Raw genomic sequence first — 23,232 nt, 5'->3', positions numbered from 1 at the left:
GGTTTGTGGAGGCACTACCCAGATTTGTCTAGAGGCACTTTTTAAAATTGAGATTAAAGTAAATTTGTTAATATACTAAATAATTGTCCAAACCAGAAAAACATGTTTGCAATTTTCCCAAAGATGTATTTATTTATTCTCTGTGTCTCTGTTATTGGTTAAGCGTCACCGTCAAACTGACGCATTTTGTTCCCGAGAGAGGGATTTGCTGAAATACGAATCATGATTAATTCATTTGTTCCTCTTTGGTCATTTGACAGGTCTGTTTCTCATTAGTAGAGAAAATGTGAAATGCCAAACAGTTACTCACCAAACTCCAATGAATGCACAAGCCTTATGTGATATGACTATGAAGAGTCTTTTAGGGTGCGATATTTGGGCCGTTTTGCCAGAGTTTTCTATGGAGTTGTCATTCCGTTTCTCTCCTTCCATGGATCTCAGGCCAATGGGACATATGGTTGCAGTTAACAAAAGAGTATCATAGCTTGACTTTAGACTTATTGTTACAAGGCAACCTAGTAGTTTTGCGTAATCTATTGTTAGAGTAATTCTATAATTACCACTGATTATTCACCTGTGGCCATTTTGTTATTCAATCAGCAACCCTACCACCTGGTTTGCTATGAAGGAATGGGGACAAATGTAACCACTTTTAATTTGGAGCTCTGGATGCAAGGACTGATAGTCCATGAGATGAACATTAAAGTAATAAACATGTTTTGAAACTATACATCGTTTGTTCACAACATACTTTGGGTTATGATCTGAGACTATTGGACTTCTAATGTCATGAGGTATGTAGAACTTATATTCCTTAGGAATTTATGGCTATATAAAATTAACTTATAAGTCCCAAAAAATAGATGTACCAATCCCAGATTTTCCCTTTAGTTGAAACAGCTGTACATAATGCAGATTGTACCTTAAAGGGCCAATCTGCAATTGCTACATTCATTATTATACTTTTAAATGTATGATATACCCATTGATTCTTGAAGAATACAACTTATAGATGCCTCATTAGTGTAGTTCAACTGTCGTACCCCATCATCACCCAAAATACAAGCTTGTTTTACTCCTTTGTGCGTAAACATTGTAATTGTAAACAAACCATGCATAGCCACAAAACATGGTTAAAACTATAATTTAGATTCAGGATGTTCACTCTTTGTATCCAAAGCTCTGAGGTCCATGAATTTGAGAATGGTTACATTTCTGCAGCCTCATCCAATTGCTGTAATTTCTGGCTGACCACCAGAGTAAGGTCGCTCAGACGTTGCATGCATCAACCAATGGTTGCATGCCACGTCATTGACTGTGTCATCGACTGACAGATTGCTATAACATATGCTGTGGTTAGATGATACTTAAAGCTGCAATATGTCACTTTTTTTGGGGTGAACCAACCAAATTCACATAGAAATGTGAGTTATAGATCAGTCATTCTCATTGAAAGCAAGTCTAAGAGTTCTATGCTTCCGGGTTCTTAAGTTTCATTTTTGCATCTTTTACTTTTGGTTTTGTACACCAGCTTCAAACAGAGGAAAATACAAAATGTGTAGTTATGGAAAATATATTTCACAGCGGTTCAGATGGTACAGAGATTCTCTACACTATGACTGCCTGTTTTGTCACGTAAACTGAAATTAGACAAACTATTAGAATTTTAGCAACCAGGAAATATGGTGGAGAGATTTCTGCACATTCCACCTTTAAAATACCTATCTGGGCATTGTAAGATCTGGCATGCGTCAGCAACACCTGGGAAGAGGGACCAAAGACTTGTCTACAAAATACTTGTACACAGTCCTGTCTGTAACCTATGGAGGGTGCCACTGTACTGCCGCTAAGCCTCTGCTCATCAATGGCCTCACCTGCAGTGTGACCCGTATGTGGTCATAGTTAGACCCACCAGGGGGCAGTGCAGTGAATCGTGTGTGGTCTAACCCCCAGGATGCATCCCAAATGACATCCTATTCCCTTTATTTGAACAGGGCTCATTAGTCAAAAGTAGTGCAGTTTAAAAGGAAGAGGGCTCAATTTGGGACACCGGCCCGGCCCCACCACTGCCATCCGGACAGACATGTATGTCTGAACCCTGGCCAAAGTCATCTACCTGCCTGGATATTCCATCGCAGGATCATTCACACACACACACCGCAGACATTGATTTATAGAAGGGATGCCATTTATGATGGACCTCCGGGCTCCTATTTGTTTGTTTGTGTTTGTGATTAGGGTTTGGCAGCTCGCGCTCCTCCACCTCATGTCTCCTTCACTGCTGGAGGAAAAGAGCCTCTCCATATCTCCTTTAAATCAAATCAAATTGTATTCGGCGCATACTTAGTAAACAACAGGTGTGGCCTAATAGTGAAATGCTTACACCATATTCCTTCCCAACAATGCAGAGAGAAAGACTATAGATAAATAATGGAAAAGTAAAACACGTAATATTAAAAGTATAATTTCCACTGAGCAAAAATCATTTTTTGTGTACCTCTCTATTTGGAACTGTCCAATGCAATGCACACACAAGGATCCAGGCAGTCAGTAAGCCAACCAGTCAGTCAGCTAATCAGCCAGTCAGTCCGCCAATCAGCCAGCCAGCCAGTCAGCTAATCAGCCAGTCAGCCAGTCAGTCAGTCAGCTAATCAGCCAGCCAGCCAGTCAGCTAATCAGCCAGTCAGCCAGTCAGTCAGCTAATCAGCCAGCCAGTCAGCCAGTCAGCTAATCAACCAGCCAGTCAGCTAATCAGCCAGCCAGTCAGTCAGCTAATCAGCCAGCCAGTCATTTAGTCAGCTAATCAGCCAGCCAGTCAGTCAGTCAGCTAATCAGCCAGCCAGTCAGCTAATCAGCCAGCCAACCAGTCAGTCAATCAATCATTAAGCCTGCCAGACCGTCAGACTCGACTGCGTCCCAGAGCCTGTGGCTACTGTTCTGTAGTTTGCCTCTCTCTCTTCTTCTCTCTCTTCTTCTCTCACTGCTCCAATGCTTGATGACAAAACCCTGAATGACTCCATACACTGCTACATGGCTATTGTGTGGAGCGAACACATGCCATGCCCATCTCCTCCTGGTTAGCTCTCCCTTGATGAAAAAGCCATGTTTATGCCTCATGTCTTTTGGATGGATTTCAGATTCTTTCTTTTTTTCTCTCTTGCTTTCGTGGTTTCTTTTCATTTTTAGTGTGTGTCCAGGCCTGATGAGGTGCAGTTGGTCAGAAGGAGAAGAAGGAAAGCTTCTTCATCTGGTGTAATGAGCCTCCCAGTTTCCTGATTACTGGGAGGAGTGTGTGTGTGTGTGTGTGTGTGTGTGTGTGTGTGTGTGTGTGTGTGTGTGTGTGTGTGTGTGTAACATCATTTAAAAAAAATAATTAAATATACTTTTAGATAAAGGACAATGGATAGGAGATATATAATTGGATGTGAGATATATAAAAAATAATGTATTTCAAAATAAATAATATTTAATACATTTTAAATACATTCCAACATATCTTACGGAATGGAATGCATTTCGAACGTATATATACCACAATATACAGTACCAGTCGGAGGTTTGGACACCTACTCATTTAAGGGTTTTTCTTTATTTGTACTATTATATACACATTGTAGAATAATAGTGAAGACATGAAAACTATGGAATAACACATATGGAATCATGTAGTAACCAAAAAAGTGTTAAGCAAATCAAAGTATATTTTATATGTGAGATTCTTCAAAGTAGCCACCCTTTGCCTTGACAACAGCTTTTCACACTCTTGGCATTCTCTCAACCAGCTTCATGAGGTAGTCACTTGGAATGCATTTCAATTAGGTGTGCCTTGTTAAAAGTAAATTTGTGGAATCTTTCCTTCTTAATGCATTTGAGACAATTAGTTGTGTTGTGACAAGGTAGGGGTGGTATACAGAAGATAGCCCTATTTGGTAAAAGACCAAGTCCTTATTATGACAAGAACATCTCAAATAAGCACAGAGAAATGATAGTCCATCATTACTTTGAGACATGAAGGTCAGTCATTCTGTAAAATTTTAAGAACTGAAAATTTCTTCAAGTGCAGTCGCAAAAACCATCAAGCACTATGATGAAACTGTCTCTCATGAGGGCACACACACACACACACTCCACAGGACAAAAGACCCAGTGTTACCTCTGCTGCAGTAGATGTCAAACTTTTGACTGGCACTGTACAGTATGCTAAATGCATCTGAAAATGTATGTACACCCTGTTCACTTCTACAGACAGTGAGTCAGGTGGCTGTGGCTTGCTGTATAAAGCAGGCAGAGTTTGAGTTTATTTGTATTTTTACAGGGACAGTGCACATTAATCAACGTTTCAGTAAAAGTACCGGTTTTAGCCAATCTGCTAATTTTCAACCACAGTCCCTGGGCAGGTTATTAAAATCAATTACAATAACAATATAGACAATCATTGAGCAGTGAGCACATGCAGAGCAACATAGGACACGCAACACATAGCATGCAGACAGAGCAACATAGGACAACAACACATAGCATGCAGACAGAGCAACATAGGACAACAACACATAGCATGCAGACAGAGCAACATAGGACAACAACACATAGCATGCAGACAGAGAAACATAGGACAACAACACATAGCATGCAGACAGAGCAACATAGGACACGCAACACATAGCATGCAGACAGAGAAACATAGGACAACAACACATAGCATGCAGACAGAGAAACATAGGACAACAACACATAGCATGCAGACAGAGAAACATAGGACAACAACACATAGCATGCAGACAGAGAAACATAGGACAACAACACATAGCATGCAGACAGAGAAACATAGGACAACAACACATAGCATGCAGACAGAGAAACATAGGACAACAACACATAGCATGCAGACAGAGAAACATAGGACAACAACACATAGCATGCAGACAGAGCAACATAGGACACGCAACACATAGCATGCAGACAGAGAAACATAGGACAACAACACATAGCATGCAGACAGAGAAACATAGGACAACAACACATAGCATGCAGACAGAGAAACATAGGACAACAACACATAGCATGCAGACAGAGAAACATAGGACAACAACACATAGCATGCAGACAGAGAAACATAGGACAACAACACATAGCATGCAGACAGAGAAACATAGGACAACAACACATAGCATGCAGACAGAGAAACATAGGACAACAACACATAGCATGCAGACAGAGAAACATAGGACACGCAACACATAGCATGCAGACAGAGAAACATAGGACAACAACACATAGCATGCAAAGTGTTTCCACACAAGCTACAGACAACATATGACATGGAAAGAGACAACACACAGCTAGGGATTATGTTCACAAGTCTGATTGGCCTTTGTCCATGTCTTCATGTTTTTTTGTGAAGGTGTGATAGGTGGTGCAGTTGTGTGTGTCTAATGTATGGCAGTGTGTTCCAGACATGGCACACTCTCACAGAGAATCAGATTGACTAAAGGTGCTTTTCCTTAAGGGAACTATACAGTCACATCTCATGGAAGACCTTGTGGATCTGCTGCCATACAGTATGTTTGGATTTTCTGTTTAACAAAAGTACTGAGTGGAGGGGGAGCCAGGCCATTTAGAATTTTGAATCTTGCACAAGATTTTTCTATCTCAGGAGCTCATGTTTTCTGACGATGTAACAGTAATGATGGCTATTGGGCTTCCTATCAAGCACTTTGCGAGCCTGCTTGTAGACAGACTGAATGTTTTTTTTCATGTTGTACAGCAAGCTTAGGCCCAACTAGTCAAGCAGTATGTTAAGTGGTGGAGTACCATAGATTTGAAGTACAGTTTTGCTACCTCTATAGTCAAAGAATTTCGTATGAATCAGAAATGAGTTAGGTTGAAGCATTAGCTAGGTTGAAGCATTAGCTAGGTTGAAGCATTAGCTAGGTTGAAATATTAGTTAGGTTGAAGCATTAGCTAGGTTGAAGCATTAGCTAGGTTGAAGCATTGAAGCATTCAGTTGCTGTTCAATTAAACATTAGAATGGACAAAACAAGTGACCTAAGCGATTTTGAGCATGGTATACTGATGGCAGAGTCAGGATTTGCCCTGAGCCTGGTGTTAACGGTACAGGCTTCTGGCAGCGGTGTAATGGTGTGGGAAATGTTTACCCGGCACACATTAGGTCACTTGATACCAAGTGAGCAACGTTTCCATGCCCCCCGAAAATTCTGTCTGTTCTGGAGGCAAAGGGGTGTCCGGCCCGGTAGTAGACGGATGTACCTTATAAACTAACCACTGAGTAGAAAACAATTATGGGATGCATGCTTCGGTGTGTGTGGGCGTCCGTCACGTGAGTGGTACAGTGCAGATACAATCTGTCCTGCAGGTTGAGTTGGCTCCGGTCCCATCAAGCACAGCTGCTTTTTCAGAGACTGTGCTGTGTTGGCTTCCACAGCAAGGATCGGGGATATGGAGTGCTTTCAGAAAGTATTCATACCCCTTGGCTTATTCCACATTGTGTTGTGTTACAGCCTGAATTCAAAATGTAGATTTATAGAATTATTTTCTCACCCATCTACACACAATACCCGATAATGGCAAAGTGAAAACATGTTTGTAGATTTTTCATTTACAAAAAGTATCCACACCCCTTTGCTATGACACTCCAAATTGAGCTCAGTTAAAATGTTACAGTGGGGCAAAAAAGTATTTAGTCAGCCACCAATTGTGCAAGTTCTCCCACTTAAAAAGATGAGAGAGGCCTGTAATTTTCATCATAGGTACACACAAATCTCATTGTAGGATTTTTTATGAATTTATTTGCAAATTATGGTGGAAAATAAGTATTTGGTCAACAACAAAAGTTTATCTCAATACTTTGTTATATACCCTTTGTTGGCAATGACAGAGGTCAAACGTTTTCTGTAAGTCTTCACAAGGTTTTCACACACTGTCGCTGGTATTTTGGCCCATTCCTCCATGCAGATCTCCTCTAGAGCAGTGATGTTTTGGGGCTGTTGCTGGGCAACACAGACTTTCAACTCCCTCCAAAGATTTTCTATGGGGTTGAGATCTGGAGACTGGCTAGGCCACTCCAGGACCTTGAAATGCTTCTTACCAAGCCACTCCTTCATTGCCCGGGCGGTGTGTTTGGGATCATTGTAATGCTGAAAGACCCAGCCACGTTTCATCTTCAATGCCCTTGCTGATGAAAGGTGGTTTTCCCTCAAAATCTCATGATACATGGCCCCATTCATTCTTTCCTTTACACGGATCAGTCGTCCGGGTCCCTTTGCAGAAAAACAGCCCCAAAGCATGATGTTTCCACCTCCATGCTTCACAGTAGGTATGGTGTTCTTTGGATGCAACTCAGCATTCTTTGTCCTCCAAACATGGCGAGTTTTACCAAAAAGTTCTATTTTGGTTTCATCTGACCATATGACATTCTCCCAATCTTCTTCTGGATCATCCAAATGCTCTCTAGCAAACTTCAGACGGGTCTGGACATGTACTGGCTTAAGCAGGGGGACACATCTGGCACTGCAGGATTTGAGTCCCTGGCGGCGTAGTGTATTACTGATGGTAGGCTTTGTTGCTTTGGTCCCAGCTCTCTGCAGGTCATTCACTAGGTCCCTCTGTGTGGTTCTGGGATGTTTGCTCACCGTTCTTGTGATCATTTTGACCCCATGGGGTGAGATCTTGCGTGTTGCCCCAGATCGAGGGAGATTATCAGTGGTCTTGTATGTCTTCCATTTCCTAATAATTGCTCCCACAGTTGATTTCTTCAAACCAAGCTGCTTACCTATTGCAGATGTAGTCTTCCCAGCCTGGTGCAGGTCTACAATTTTGTTTCTGGTGTCCTTTGACAGCTCTTTGGTCTTGGCCATAGTGGAGTTTGGAGTGTGACTGTTTGAGGTTGTGGACAGGTGTATTTTATACTGATAATAAGTTCAAACAGGTGCCATTAATACAGGTAACGAGTGGAGGACAGAGGAGCCTCTTAAAGAAGAAGTTACAGGTCTGTGAGAGCCAGAAACCTTTCTTGTTTGTAGGTGACCAAATACTTATTTTCCACCATAATTTGCAAATAAATTCATTAAAAATCCTACAATGTGATTTTCTGGATTTTTTTCTCTCTCATTTTGTCTGTCATAGATGACGTGTACCTTTGATGAAAATTACAGGCCTCTCTCATCTTTTTAAGTGGGAGAACTTGCACAATTGGTTGCTGACTAAATACTTTTTCCCCCCACTGTAACTTAAAGCGGGTACAGCATCAGTGTTCACATTAAACGCGGGCTGGAAGTTGCACAGAATTTTCACAACGTTCAAGTTTAGCAGACCTGAAATTTGCTCCGTGCCCATTGTCAGGGAGGTGACCAAGAACCCAATGACCACTCTGACATAACTACAGAGTTCATTGGCTGAGATGGAAGAACCGGCCAGAAGGACAACAGTCTCTACAGCACTTCACCAATCTGCGCTTTATGGGAGAGTGGCCAGACGGAGGCCATTCCTAAGATAAAGGCAGATGACAGCAGAGTTTGCAAAAAGGCACATGAAAGACTCTGAGAGCATAAGACAAAAGGTTCTGTGGTCTGATGAGACAACAATTTAACTATTTTTCCTGAATCCAAAGAGCTACGTCTGGAGAATACCAGGCACAGCTCATCACCCATCTAACACAATCCCTACCGTGAAGCATGGTGGTGGCAGCATCATGCTATGGCGATGCTTTCAGCGGCAGGAACTGGGAGACTGGTAAGGATAGAGGGACCAATGAATGGAGCCAATTATAGGCAAATCCTTAATGAGAACCTGCTTCAGAGTGCAATCGACCTTAGACTGGGGCAAAGATTCACGTACCAACAGGACAATAATCCAAAGCAACGCTGGAATGGCTTCAGAACAAGAATGTGAAAGTCTTCGAGTGGCCCAGCCAAAGCCCAGACTTGAATCCCATTGAAAATCTGTGGAAATACTTCTAGATTGCTGTTCATCGCCACTCCCCATCTAACTTAAACTGGTACCAGGCTACCTTCAAACTAGTCTTGTGAGGCTTGTGGGCATCCTAGTGACATGTACGTGTTCGTGAGAAACTCACCTTTCCACAGAGGTGTCATCTTAGTGTGTAACCCAAACTGTTCAGACTCTACAGACAGAACTTGGCAGATCGGCTGTGCCAACTTCAGATGAGTTCCATGACAGTTGTGGGGTTTTTAGAGCAACATGGGGAACACCCTCGTTTCAGGAGAGTCTCATCTTTCCACAGAGGGGTCATAGGGTGCAGCAGGGTAGCCTAGTGGTTAGAGTGTTGGACTAGTAACCGGAAGGTTACGGTCCTAACCAAAACGTAGAAATAAAATATAAAACATTCATTACCTTTGACGAGCTTCTTTCTTGGCACTCCTAGATGTCCCATAAACATACATTTGGGTATTTTTTTTATTAAATCGGTCCATATATAACCTAGATATCGATCTATGATGACTGTGTGAACAACGAAAAAAATTGCGTTTTCTAAAGTAACGTCATTTTTTTTTAATTAAAAAAGTTGACGATAAACTTTCACAAAACACTTCGACATACTTTTGTAATGCAACTTTAGGTATTAGTACACGTTAATAAGCGATAAAATGGATCACGAGGCGATGTGTATTCTATTGGTGTCCGTCTGGAAATAATGTGAAGAAAAGGGCTGTCTCTTCTTCGTTTGACCAAGAAACAAATTGTAGGCAAATGACAAGACTGTTGACATCGTGTGGAAGCTGTAGGTATTGCAACCTCGACCTCATTTAATCTGGGTCATCTTTAACAATTGGTTGAAGAGGCGCATGGATATTTTTTTTCCATTTTCAGTGATCAGATTTTCCTGCACTTTTCGATGAAACGCACGTTCTGTTATAGTCACAGCCGTGATTGAACCAGTTTTAGAAACGTCTGAGTGTTTTCTATCCACACATACTAATCATATGCATATACTATATTCCTGGCATGAGTAGCAGCGCGCTGAAATGTTGCGCGATTTTTAACAAAAAGCTGCGAAAATTCGCAGCTTCCTTGACAGGTTTTAAATAAAGGTAAAATAAAAAATAAAAAATAAATAAATAATAGTACACCAAACCATTCTGACGCTACAGATGTTTTCGTGAGAAGACCGATTTACAGGATGTCTCATGGTCTTACAAACACCTTGAGAAGACCGATTTACAGGATGTCTAATCGTCTTATAAACACCGTGAGAAGACCGTTTTACAGGATGTCTCATGGTCTTACAAACACCGTGAGAAGACCGATTTACAGGATGTATCATGGTCTAACAGACATCGTGAGAAGACCGATTTACAGGATGTCTCATGGTCTTATAAACACAGTGAGAAGACCGATTTACAGGATGTCTCATGGTCTTACAAACACCGTGAGAAGACCGATTTACAGGATGTCTCATGGTCTTATAAACACCGCGAGAAGACCAATTTACAGGATGTCTCATGGTCTTACAAACACTATGAGAAGACCGATTTACAGGATGTCTCATGGTCTTACAAACACCGTGAGAAGACCGATTTACAGGATGTCTCATGGTCTTACAAACACTATGAGAAGACCGATTTACAGGATGTCTCATGGTCTTACAAACACTACGAGAAGACCAATTTACAGGATGTCTCATGGTCTTAAAAACACCGTGAGAAGACCAATTTACAGGATGTCTCATGGTCTTACAAACACTGTGAGAAGACCGATTTACAGGATGTATCATGGTCTTACAAACACCATGAGAAGACCGATTTACAGGATGTCTCATGGTCTTACAAACACTGCTCTAGCTCTGGTACCTTTCACCGCGGAAGCGCGACATTGTCAGATGCCGTGGATTGAGAAAGAAGCAGACCTTGCAAAAAACACATTTCGAGCTTAAACTGACGGATTTTGATGGAGATTTTTTTAGTTTACTAATGAGATTTCCACGTGGGCGTGGACATTGACTCTAGGGGGTTTTAGCAGAGCTTGAGAAAATCTTCAAGGAGGAATGGGAGAAAATCCCCAAATCCAGATGTGCAAAGCTGATACAGACATACCCAAGACGACTCAAAGCTGTAATCACCACCAAAGGAATACTTATGTAAATTAGATGTACCCCAACAACAGTTCTAACGACATGTTTTTACTTTGTCATTATGTGGTATTGTGTGTAGTTGGTTGAGAAAAAAAATCTGTTTAATCCATTTTGAATTCAGGCTGTAACACAACACAGTGTGGATTAAGTCAAGGGGTATGAATACTTATCCGAAGGCACTGTAATAGCAGCAACACTTTTAGAGAGAGAAGTATCTCTTGGGCCTCCTGAGCTGCACAGCGGTCTAAGGCACTGCATCGCAGGCTGTGTCACAACCGGCCGTGACCGGGTGTCCCATAAGGCGGCCCAGCATTATCCAGGTTAGCAGAAGGTTTGGCCGGGTGGGGGGGGCTTTACTTGGCTCATCACGCTCTAGCGACTCTAGCGCCTGCAAGCTGACAGCGGTCATCAGTTGAACAGTGTTTCCTCCGACACATTGGTGCGGCTGGCTTCAGGGTTAAGCGGGCAGGTGTTAAGGATCGCGGCTTGGTGGGTCATGTTTCGGGGGTGGCATGACTTGACCTTCGCCTCTCCCAAGCCCGTTGTGGAGTTGCAGCAATGAGACAAGATCGTCATCACGAAATTGGGGAGGAAAGAAAAGTATCTCACCACCATGTACTGAAGGTGAAAACATATCCTCAGGTCTCCTCATAGGCTTCCGAGTGGTGCAACGGTCTAAGGCACTGTATCTCAGTAGAAGAGGAGTCACTACAGTCCCTATAGTCCCTGTATCACATCAGGCCGTGATTGAGGGTCCCAAATGGCGGCGCACAATTGGCCCAGAGTCGTCATTGTAAAGAAATATTGGTTCTTAACTGACTTGCCTAGTTAAATAAAGGTTGAATTTAAAAAATATATATTAAATAGGGACAAGGCTTCGAATATTTTCACCATGTATTGGTTTATGCATGAATGTATTCAGCAGGACAGCACACTGATAGAAATATATCATGTGGAACAAACACGCCTCTCTGACATGTAGAATCAGGAAACAATGTCAGCTCTATTCATTACATTTCTATCTCCCTTTCCCAGGCGCTGATTTCATAATATAACAGCCTAATCAAATGTCTGGTATAACATTTTATTGTATCACATATTGTATCACATATTGTATCACATATTGTATCACATATATAAAGAGGTTTTTACTTCCTTATTTATTTATGTTTTTCCTTCATTTAACAAGTTAAGTTATTGAAAATAAACTGTCCTTTACAATGATGTCCCAATTATATATGGACACCTTCTGGTCAAAATACGTGCCCTATAAAGTAAATAGGTTCTCATTTGAGACGTAGAAAAGTGTCCAAAAAAATAAAATGTACCAACGATCTTGTCTCTCCTCATGCTGTTAAATTCTCCTCTCTCTACAGCAGCATCAGCCATTCACATTCCCAAAGACATCCTCAACATCAGCTATTCACATTCCCAAAGACATCCTCAATATCAGCCATTCACATTCCCAAAGACATCCTCAATATCAGCCATTTCCATTCCCAAAGACATCCTCAATATCAGCCATTCACATTCCCAAAGACATCCTCAGCATCAGCCATTCACATTCCCAAAGACATCCTCAATATCAGCCATTCACATTCCCAAAGACATCCTCAACATCAGCCATTCACATTCCCAAAGACATCCTCAACATCAGCTATTCACATTCCCAAAGACATCCTCAATATCAGCCATTCACATTCCCAAAGACATCCTCAATATCAGCCATTCACATTCCCAAAGACATCCTCAATATCAGCCATATTCACATTCCCAAAGACATCCTCAGCATCAGCCATTCACATTCCCAAAGACATCCTCAATATCAGCCATTCACATTCCCAAAGACATCCTCAACATCAGCCATTCACATTCCCAAAGACATCCTCAATATCAGCCATTCACATTCCCAAAGACATCCTCAATATCAGCCATTCACAATCCCAAAGACATCCTCAATATCAGCCATGTTCACATTCCCAAAGACATCCTCAACATCAGCCATTCACATTCCCAAAGACATCCTCAGCATCAGCCATTCACATTCCCAAAGACATCCTCAATATCAGCCATTCACATTCCCAAAGACATCCTCAGCATCAGCCATTCACATTCCCAAAGACATCCTCAACATCAGCCATTCACATTCCCAAAGACATCCTCAGTATCAGCCATTCACATTCCCAAAGACATCCTCAATATCAGCCATTCACATTCCCAAAGACATCCTCAACATCAGCCATTCACATTCCCAAAGACATCCTCAATATCAGCCATTCACATTCCCAAAGACATCCTCAATATCAGCCATTCACATTCCCAAAGACATCCTCAATATCAGCCATTCACATTCCCAAAGACATCCTCAGCATCAGCTATTCACATTCCCAAAGACATCCTCAGCATCAGCTATTCACATTCCCAAAGACATCCTCAATATCAGCCATTCACATTCCCAAAGACATCCTCAATATCAGCCATTCACATTCCCAAAGACATCCTCAGCATCAGCTATTCACATTCCCAAAGACATCCTCAATATCAGCCATTCACATTCCCAAAGACATCCTCAATATCAGCCATTCACATTCCCAAAGACATCCTCAATATCAGCCATTCACTTTCCCAAAGACATCCTCAATATCAGCTATTCACATTCCCAAAGACATCCTCAATATCAGCCATTCACATTCCCAAAGACATCCTCAATATCAGCCATTCACATTCCCAAAGACATCCTCAATATCAGCCATTCACATTCCCAAAGACATCATCAATATCAGCCATTCACATTCCCAAAGACATCCTCAATATCAGCCATTCACTTTCCCAAAGACATCCTCAATATCAGCTATTCACATTCCCAAAGACATCCTCAATATCAGCTATTCACATTCCCAAAGACATCCTCAATATCAGCCATTCACATTCCCAAAGACATCCTCAATATCAGCCATTCACTTTCCCAAAGACATCCTCAATATCAGCCATTCACATTCCCAAAGACATCCTCAATATCAGCCATTCACATTCCCAAAGACATCCTCAATATCAGCCATTCACATTCCCAAAGACATCCTCAATATCAGCCATTCACTTTCCCAAAGACATCCTCAATATCAGCTATTCACATTCCCAAAGACATCCTCAATATCAGCTATTCACATTCCCAAAGACATCCTCAATATCAGCCATTCACATTCCCAAAGACATCCTCAATATCAGCCATTCACATTCCCAAAGACATCCTCAGCATCAGCCATTCATAAGGGTATTTCTTCACGGGGGACACCGGGATGGTTTTATTTGTTCCCCTCTCGAGTCTCCTCTCGAGTCTCCCCACTCGAGTCTGCCCTCTTGAGTCTCCCCCCTCGAGTCCCACCCTCGTGTCTCCCCCCTTGAGTCTCCCCCCTCGAGTCTCCCCCCTCGAGTCTCCCCCCTCAAGTCTCCTCCTCGTGTCTCCCCCCTTGAGTCTCCCCTCTCGAGTCTCCCCCCTAGAGTCTCCCCCTCAAGTCTCCCCCTCGTGTCTCCCCCCTTGAGTCTCCCCCCTCAAGTCTCCCCCTCGTGTCTCCCCCCTTGAGTCTCCCCTCTCGAGTCTCCCCCCTAGAGTCTCCCCTCAAGGCTCCCCTCGTGTCTCCCCCTTGTGTCTCCCCCCTAGAGTCTCCCCCCTCAAGTCTCCCCCCTAGAGTCTCCCCCCTTAAGTCCCCCCCTCGTGTCTCCCCCCTTGAGTCTCCGCTCTCAAATCTCCCCTCTCGAGTCATATCGCCCCCCATTGTTGTCTTTTCATAAAAGTTCAACTTGACCTAATCCAGTGGCCCTGTTGATTTCGTCATGGGATGAAGGGGTTCTTCCACTAGGACATGCCAGTTCCTTTGTGGTTCACTCTGGCTCCCATTAACCTAACACCACACTGCACATTCCTCTCACCAAACTCTACCAATATCCACCCACAGACATTCCTCTTACCAAACACTACCAACATTCACCCACAGACATTCCTCTGAGCTGATTAGTGGGTTGGTTTCATCTTAAAGGAATAGTTCACTTGTAAAAATGTTTGACTTTCTTTTCAACCCTCGCTGTTTTGGTTTGGTGAAATTCTTACAGTCGCTGGGTAGTGTCATATCTCAAACATTTGTCTCATATGATCTGATTTTTTAAAATCACATACAATATTCTTTTTTGACTCTATTTAGCCTCATTCAAACACAGTGTTTCTCAGCCATATCTCACCAATACGATACAGCAGGAGAGGAGAGGGGTACAACTAATAAAGAGGTAAGGTCATTCGGTGTTACGTAAATAGGCCAAGTATTGACATTGTTGCTGTGCTGTTGCAAGAATTAAGATAGGTAGAGTTGCCCAAAAGTCTGGATCAATATGGAAGATTCTTGGAAGAGTCTTAAGTCATTCCTTAGGCTATTGTCTGTCTGGAAACCCTTTTCAGGAAGTAGTCTTGTATTGTTTGCCTGACAAAGTTCATCAACAGAATTAAGTTCTTGCAATCGGCACAATTGGTGCCTAGCCACTCCCCCCAATTTTATTTTTTTACCATCATTCCAAAAGGTTTAGGAATTTACACAAAAATCACACGATCAACATAGGATAGGAATCTGTATAAAGCACACAATTAAAAATTAAATGTTGGTATTTAGATAACCATATATGTCCAACCACTAATGAAAGTTAATAGAAGTTTCTTGAATACCATCTTTGATCCACAAACAATGATGAATGGGTTGCTCATGACAAAAATCCTCTGGGGTTGTGGCTAAGTGCCCGTGGCGTGTGTCTGGGGCAAGGGACTCAAATGCTCCTGTCTCCCCTACTTGAAAAACAGCTCTTCAAATACCATTCTATTTGCCCCAAGCAGCAGGGTGTAGGCTATTATGGTGATTATGAGTGGGCAGATGCCTTCCACTGTCTCCTGGCTTGTCATCTTAACCCTCCCTAACGGGCAAAATGTTTAGCTTCCCCAAGGACGAAAATCAACTCTAAACGCTATCCTGAGGTAGGGTCAGTTAATGGTAGTGTCCTGTTATTCCAGCTATTACCATAATGGCAACATTAGTTCCAGGGCCACGCTTCCCTGCTCCTGGGGAACCATTGTTTGGGCGCACCAAGGCTTTTTCAATGGGTCCTAGGCTAACTATGCCAGTTTGTCTCTCCGGAGAGAGAATGAGAGCCTTTTGAAATCATACTAGTCTAATTTAAATTTCACCTATGACATACCCAAATCTGTAGCTCAGGACCTGAAGCAAATATATGCATATTCTTGATAACATTTGTAAGGAAACACTTTTACGTTTGTGGAAATGTGAAATTAATCTTGGAGAATATAACTCATTAGATCTGGTAAAAGACAAAAAATTGTACCATCATCTTTGAAATGCAAGAGAAAGGCCATAATGTACTATTCCAGGTTAGGCGCAATTTAGATTTTGGCCACTAGATGGCAGTGTACATATTTTTCTGTTTATGAACCCTTGCATTTCTGTTCACCGATCCTGTGGGAGTGGAAGGCCCCAGTGCACAACTGAGCATGAGGACAAGAGGCCAGCATCCAGGAGTCGCCTCTTCACTCTTGACATTGAGACTGGTGTTTTGTGGGTACTATTTAATGAACCTGCCAGTTGAGTACTTGTGAGGCGTCTGTTTCTCAAACTAGACACTGTAATGTACTTGTCCTCTTGCTCTCCCACTCCTCTTTCTATTCTGGTTAGAGCCAGTTTGCACTGTTCTGTGAAGGGAGTAGTACACAGCATTGTACCAGGTCTTCAGTTTCTTGGCAATCTCTCGCGTGGAATAGCCTTCATTTCTCAGAACTGACGAATAGACTGACGAATAGACTGACGAGTTTCAGAAGAACGTTTTTTGTTTCTGTCCATTTTGAACCTGTAATCGAACCCACAAATGCTGATGCTCCATGTACTCAACTAGTCTAAAAAGGGCCGGTTTTACAGTTTTCAGCTGTGCTAACATAATTGCAAAAGGATTTTCCAATGATCAATTAGCCTTTTAAAATTATAAACTTGGATTAGCTAACACAACGTGACATTAGAGTGATGGTTGCTGAGAATTGGCCTCTGTACGCCTATGTAGATATTCCATAAAAAATCTGCCATTTCCAGCTACAATAGACATTTACAACATGAACAATGTCTCTACTGTATTTCTGATCAATTTGATGTTATTTTAATGTACAAAAATATTGCTTTTCTTTCCAAAACAATGAAATTTAATACATGCAACCTATAAAATTCACTTCTGAAAATATTACATTTGAGTGACAATTCACCATAATTTACATCATGAATATAAATCAACTATTACAATTGAATCATAATGAAAACAGAATGAGGCTTCAGCTTCATCAGGCTCGGCTGTTAAAGATGTTACTGTCCAGATGCAAAGTGAGTGGACAAAGACTGTTGTGTCCCTGGTTGTCGAGGTCAACCAGAGGACACAGACGGACAGACAGACAGACAGACAGACAGACAGACAGACAGACAGACAGACAGGTCAAAAGAGAGATGGATAGACAGACGGACAGAGACAGCAGGCGTGAACTCACCTTGCCACAGTACCCTCAACAGGTGACTGAAACGTCCTCCTGACATGATCCCGCTCACACATACACACTCTCACACACACTTAGAAAAAAATCTCAAAGTCCACTGTGGTCCAGAACAAGCAGCCACTTCAATATGTGCTGGTCATTTAGGACATCACCATGCCAATGATTGAGAGGGGAAAGTCCAATAATCCAATTTGAACAGGGGTCCTTTACAGATCAGATGGTGAGGGTTGGTTTCCTCTTCTAGTTCAGCTTGTGTCTCCCATGGTATGAAATTCAGTCCACTCAGTCAGAATCATCTGCTTGATACAACCTTCTCACACTACTAAACTCAGCGTGCAAGGGTAGAAAAGAGGGTTCTTCTCTTTCGCGCTCTCTCTCTCTCTCTCCCTCCCTCGGATGTCTAACTTGCTCCTGGGCTGCACTCTGTTTGCGTGCTGTGTGTGGCTGTGTGTGGCTGTGTGTGTGGCTGTGTGTGTGGCTGTGTGTGCTCCCGTCTGACTGTTGATTTGAGCAGAGAAGAGGGAGGGAGGCAGGGAGAGAGAGAGAGAGAGAGAGAGAGAGAGAGAGAGAGAGAGAGAGAGAGAGAGAGAGAGAGAGAGAAGGAGGGGACTTCTCCAACTGAAGCCTCAGGGGAGTTTTCAGAGTAAGGTGCAAAAGGGCAGAGCAAAGCAAAAGCTACACGGCTACAGTACAACAAGTGAGAAACACTCAAAGGCCCAACACATCTATGAGGTGGAAGTGTCTTCATGCCTGAGAGAATTCCTCTGTTTGAAGAGGTTTTTTTTGTTGCCATTTCCCTTAAATAATTTTGCCTCTAATTTGTGGTAGCTACATAGCAACACTATACACACCCCCCAAATCACACCTTACTGCTGAGACATATGCACACGGACACACACACGGACACACAGGGACACACAGGGACACACAGACACAGACCCTCCACGCTGTTTAATACTCTTACGTGTGGTCAAGCAGCGAAGTTGACATTGCTGACCACTGCGGAGGCAAAGTGGGGGTTTCAAAGGGGGCTGCCAGGGTGTTGTTGGCAAGGGTTCTGGGATCAGGAGGCAGACTGGGGTAGGTAGATATGTAATAGATGTGGACAGATCCCAGATCAGCCAGTTGGTTCCCTGAGGACGTGCGCACACACTAATGAACAAACATATGCATACACAAGCACACACAAATAAATAAACACTATTGAACATATCATACATACTGTGTCCATTTTCTCCCTCCCTCCCTCCCTCCCTCCCTCCCTCCCTCCCTCCCTCCCTCCCTCCCTCCCTCCCTCCCTCCCTCCCTCCCTCCCTCCCTCCCTCCCTCCCTCCCTCCCTCCCTCCCTCATTTATGTACTAGCTGTGTCCACTTTATTAAGATACTGTATCAAATCAGATCCTTCAAAAAGCCTAGACGTGTCTCCAAGCCCCAACATGTGCTTACAGCGCCCCCATAGGGCTCAGTCTGTCTCTCCACCCATCAGCACGCTAGGAGGGTCCTCTATCTCCCCTCTCATCTCTCATCTCTCCTCCTGGCTGCATCTTTAAGCCCACTCTGCTTCCAGTCCGATAGCCCCAATCGTCCAGCTGTCTCTTCTTTGTGCTATCTCTCTTCATCTGAGCTTTCCGCTCAGCCTTAATCTCCTGAAATGTTTGTGGCTGAAAATGGAGGCCTACCTGTTCATGTTGTTTGAGATATTGTTGAAAAAATCTGACTTTGCTTGTATATGTAGCCAATTCCCTTATGCAGAGTCATATGTTTAAATGTTAAATTATAGGAAATGTGTACCTTGAGCTGTATTGTTCATTTGTTTGTTGCACCGATCAACTGAACATGTCAGCTAGTTAGCAAGTAGGCTACCTACCCAGGCTGGCACAGTACAGGTATTAGACAGTAGTACCTAAAGTTAGCTGTGAAATGGAATGTAATTACCTCACTTGTAATTATTATCAGATATCATTTGAAAGGAGGATCTTCCCAGGCAAGATTTAATCAACGATTTTAGAGGAGGTATTGAGGTGTATTTTTTCTAGCTAGCTAACCTAGCTGCAAATTAAACCCAGCTAACTACCAAGCTTGATAGTTATTACCTGTCCCAACATCATTTTGCAGATATTTATAATGGTGTTGTTTCAAAATGTTGCTAGCTAATGAGAATATCCATATGCAAGCTTGACCACCTGCCTGCTCAACTTATGAGTGCGTTGGCATGACAACTGCAAGGATTTGGCATGATAGCACAAACAGACTGGTACACAGGCTAGCATCGGACTGAATGGACTGTGCATTGCTTGGTAGCCTATATTGCTTGCTAAATCCCTATCAGGATTATAATAGTATATTTGACATAATGTGGTGGTCAAGGTCGGCATCTGCTTGTTTTATGTGGTTATGGTGTGGTCATTGTGTTGAACAGAACATTCATAATTCAACATTCTGATAATCGATTACACAGTCATAACCAACTCAGCGTCCTGGCACTGAGTGCATGGCTACTGATGCGTGGAGAGTTATTGTTAAAGACATTAGAGGATACTCTCCGTTGCATATTAAAGTCTGTATTTTGTTAGGCGATACCACGACATCATATACCTACACACATACATTTCTCTATACTAAACAGTGATATGTCGATCATAAAAAACGGGCAACACAATTAAATGCCCAGCTGAAGTGTTGGTTCTGCCACCGTGTCTGTATAACTCATAGAAATACAATGATTGTATTTCTATTGTTGTAACCTTCTATGATGTACTAAGCTGAAAGAGATGGGTCTCTCATGGGACAGGACAGTGGTGGCTGAGCTGGATGAGATGGGTCTCTCATGGGACAGGACAGTGGTGGCTGAGCTGGAAGAGATGGGTCTCTCATGGGACAGGACAGTGGTGGCTGAGCTGGAAGAGATGGGTCTCTCATGGGACAGGACAGTGGTGGCTGAGCTGGATGAGATGAGTCTCTCATGGGACAGGACAGTGGTGGCTGAGCTGGAAGAGATGGGTCTCTCATGGGACAGGACAGTGGTGGCTGAGCTGGAAGAGATGGGTCTCTCATGGGACAGGACAGTGGTGGCTGAGCTGGAAGAGATGAGTCTCTGTTTGGGACAGGACAGTGGTGGCTGAGCTGGATGAGATGAGTCTCTCATGGGACAGGACAGTGGTGGCTGAGCTGGAAGAGATGGGTCTCTCATGGGACAGGACAGTGGTGGCTGAGCTGGATGAGATGAGTCTCTCATGGGACAGGACAGTGGTGGCTGAGCTGGAAGAGATGGGTCTCTCATGGGACAGGACAGTGGTGGCTGAGCTGGAAGAGATGGGTCTCTCATGGGACAGGACAGTGGTGGCTGAGCTGGATGAGATGAGTCTCTCATGGGACAGGACAGTGGTGGCTGAGCTGGAAGAGATGGGTCTCTCATGGGACAGGACAGTGGTGGCTGAGCTGGAAGAGATGAGTCTCTGTTTGGGACAGGACAGTGGTGGCTGAGCTGGAAGAGATGGGTCTCTCATGGGACAGGACAGTGGTGGCTGAGCTGGAAGAGATGGGTCTCTCATGGGACAGGACAGTGGTGGCTGAGCTGGATGAGATGAGTCTCTCATGGGACAGGACAGTGGTGGCTGAGCTGGAAGAGATGGGTCTCTCATGGGACAGGACAGTGGTGGCTGAGCTGGATGAGATTAGTCTCTCATGGGACAGGACAGAGGTGGCTGAGCTGGAAGACATGGGTCTCTCATGGGACAGGACAGTGGTGGCTGAGCTGGAAGAGATGGGTCTCTCATGGGACAGGACAGAGGTGGCTGAGCTGGAAGAGATGGGTCTCTCATGGGACAGGACAGTGGTGGCTGAGCTGCAAGAGATGGGTCTCTCATGGGACAGGACAGAGGTGGCTGAGCTGGAAGAGTTGGGTCTCTCATGGGACAGGACAGAGGTGGCTGAGCTGGAAGAGATGGGTCTCTCATGGGACAGGACAGAGGTGGCTGAGCTGGAAGAGATGGGTCTCTCATGGGACAGGACAGTGGTGGCTGAGCTGGAAGAGATGGGTCTCTCATGGGACAGGACAGTGGTGGCTGAGCTGGAAGAGATGGGTCTCTCATGGGACAGGACAGTGGTGGCTGAGCTGGAAGAGATGGTTCTCTCATGGGACAGGACAGTGGTGGCTGAGCTGGAAGAGATGGTTCTCTCATGGGACAGGACAGTGGTGGCTGAGCTGGAAGAGATGGGTCTCTCATGGAACAGGACAGTGGTGGCTGAGCTGGAAGAGATGAGTCTCTCATGGGAAAGTGCACAAGCTGAGGCCAGAGATGGATTCTAGTGGTAGAAGATTGTTGCGGTCTTATGTTCCACACACACTGAGGAGGACAAGGGGGACTAAGTATGATGTTTGATATGAAGCTGAATTCTATCTAGTCATAATGATTTAGTCCTAAAACACATGTTTCCTAATGGGGCAGATTGAGTCCCTATGCCCTGTTTTCCCACCACTCCATTCCAGGCTCTAGACAAACATTGCGTTGTTTGTGGCCCCATTCCATACGTATACACCAATGCCAAACTAGCCCCCTGCACACCAATTGGCATTCCAGAGGTTGGCATGTGCGCCAGCTGCAGATTCACACCGTACTTTAGGAGGGGGGGGCTGAGCGGGTCCATTTCACACATTCCCTTGGTCATTGACTGTCACACTTTGACACACACACAGACACATGAGCGAACACCGTCTCTGGAGGTGATACTTAGATACACTGCTACAGATGTAGGATCTTAATTTGAGCCAGTTTGCTACAGCAGGAAAATAATCCTGTTGCAACAGGAAATGTGAATTATGTGGATTATAATTAAAATATATTTTTGTGTTTTTGATGCATTTTTCGTCAGGGAAAATCAAGTCTGAAATTTCTAACTTGAAAACTTTCAATACACTACAGGTATTACAATACCTGCAGGAAAGTTATCCTGCAACGGGGTGATCAAATTAAAATCCTCCATCTGGAACTGGATTCCACAGGACCTCCATCTGTCCCCAATCTTACAACACACACACACACACATGCATGGACACACACATTCTGACTGCCAACACTTAAATTGGCTTAGGGAAATTTGGCAAGCGAAGCTGTGATATCGCTGTGATGAAGAATAAGCCAGAGAAAAGTGTGAAATAGGTTCTTCAAGTGTGTTCCAGAGAGAGTGTCAGTCTGAAAATAGTGATAGATAGTCAAGAGTTGAGATGAGCAACAGCTGATAGACAGACATACACTACCGTTCAAAAATAATTAGCTTTTCTTTCAAAAACAAGCAAATGTCTAAGTGACCACAAACTTTTGAACGGTAGTGTATTTAAAAGATATTTATGTGACGTCACTCAAATAACACAACATTTTTTCTGCTCTGATATTTGTTAACTTCTAAGCTGACACATGGAATTGTTTTAAGATGTCATACCATGGATCATTTAGCTATTTGATTTAGAATTTTAGGATCCATGTAAGTCTAAAAAATATATATTTAAAAAATTTATAAAAAAATGTATGAACATTTGATAAAATAT

At 43.3% G+C, this 23,232-nt stretch overlaps 1 protein-coding gene across 1 annotated transcript in view; it reads right to left on the bottom strand.

The window, feature by feature from the left end:
* The window catches only part of LOC118399722 (protein APCDD1-like), a 28,409-nt gene extending 10,213 nt beyond the window's left edge, over positions 1-18,196 (bottom strand). The window contains exon 1 of the mRNA XM_052474043.1: positions 17,682-18,196. Within this exon, the coding sequence (XP_052330003.1) occupies positions 17,682-17,727 (46 nt within the window). The 5' untranslated portion in view covers positions 17,728-18,196. The remainder of the gene's footprint in view (positions 1-17,681) is intronic.
* Between the last annotated feature and the right edge of the window lie 5,036 nt (positions 18,197-23,232).

This window comes from Oncorhynchus keta, chromosome 21 (genome assembly GCF_023373465.1).
Source record: "Oncorhynchus keta strain PuntledgeMale-10-30-2019 chromosome 21, Oket_V2, whole genome shotgun sequence".
Lineage (NCBI taxonomy): Eukaryota > Metazoa > Chordata > Actinopteri > Salmoniformes > Salmonidae > Oncorhynchus > Oncorhynchus keta.
The sequence above is the reverse complement of the archived record's forward strand: the minus strand, read 5'-3'. Positions and strand labels throughout refer to the sequence as shown.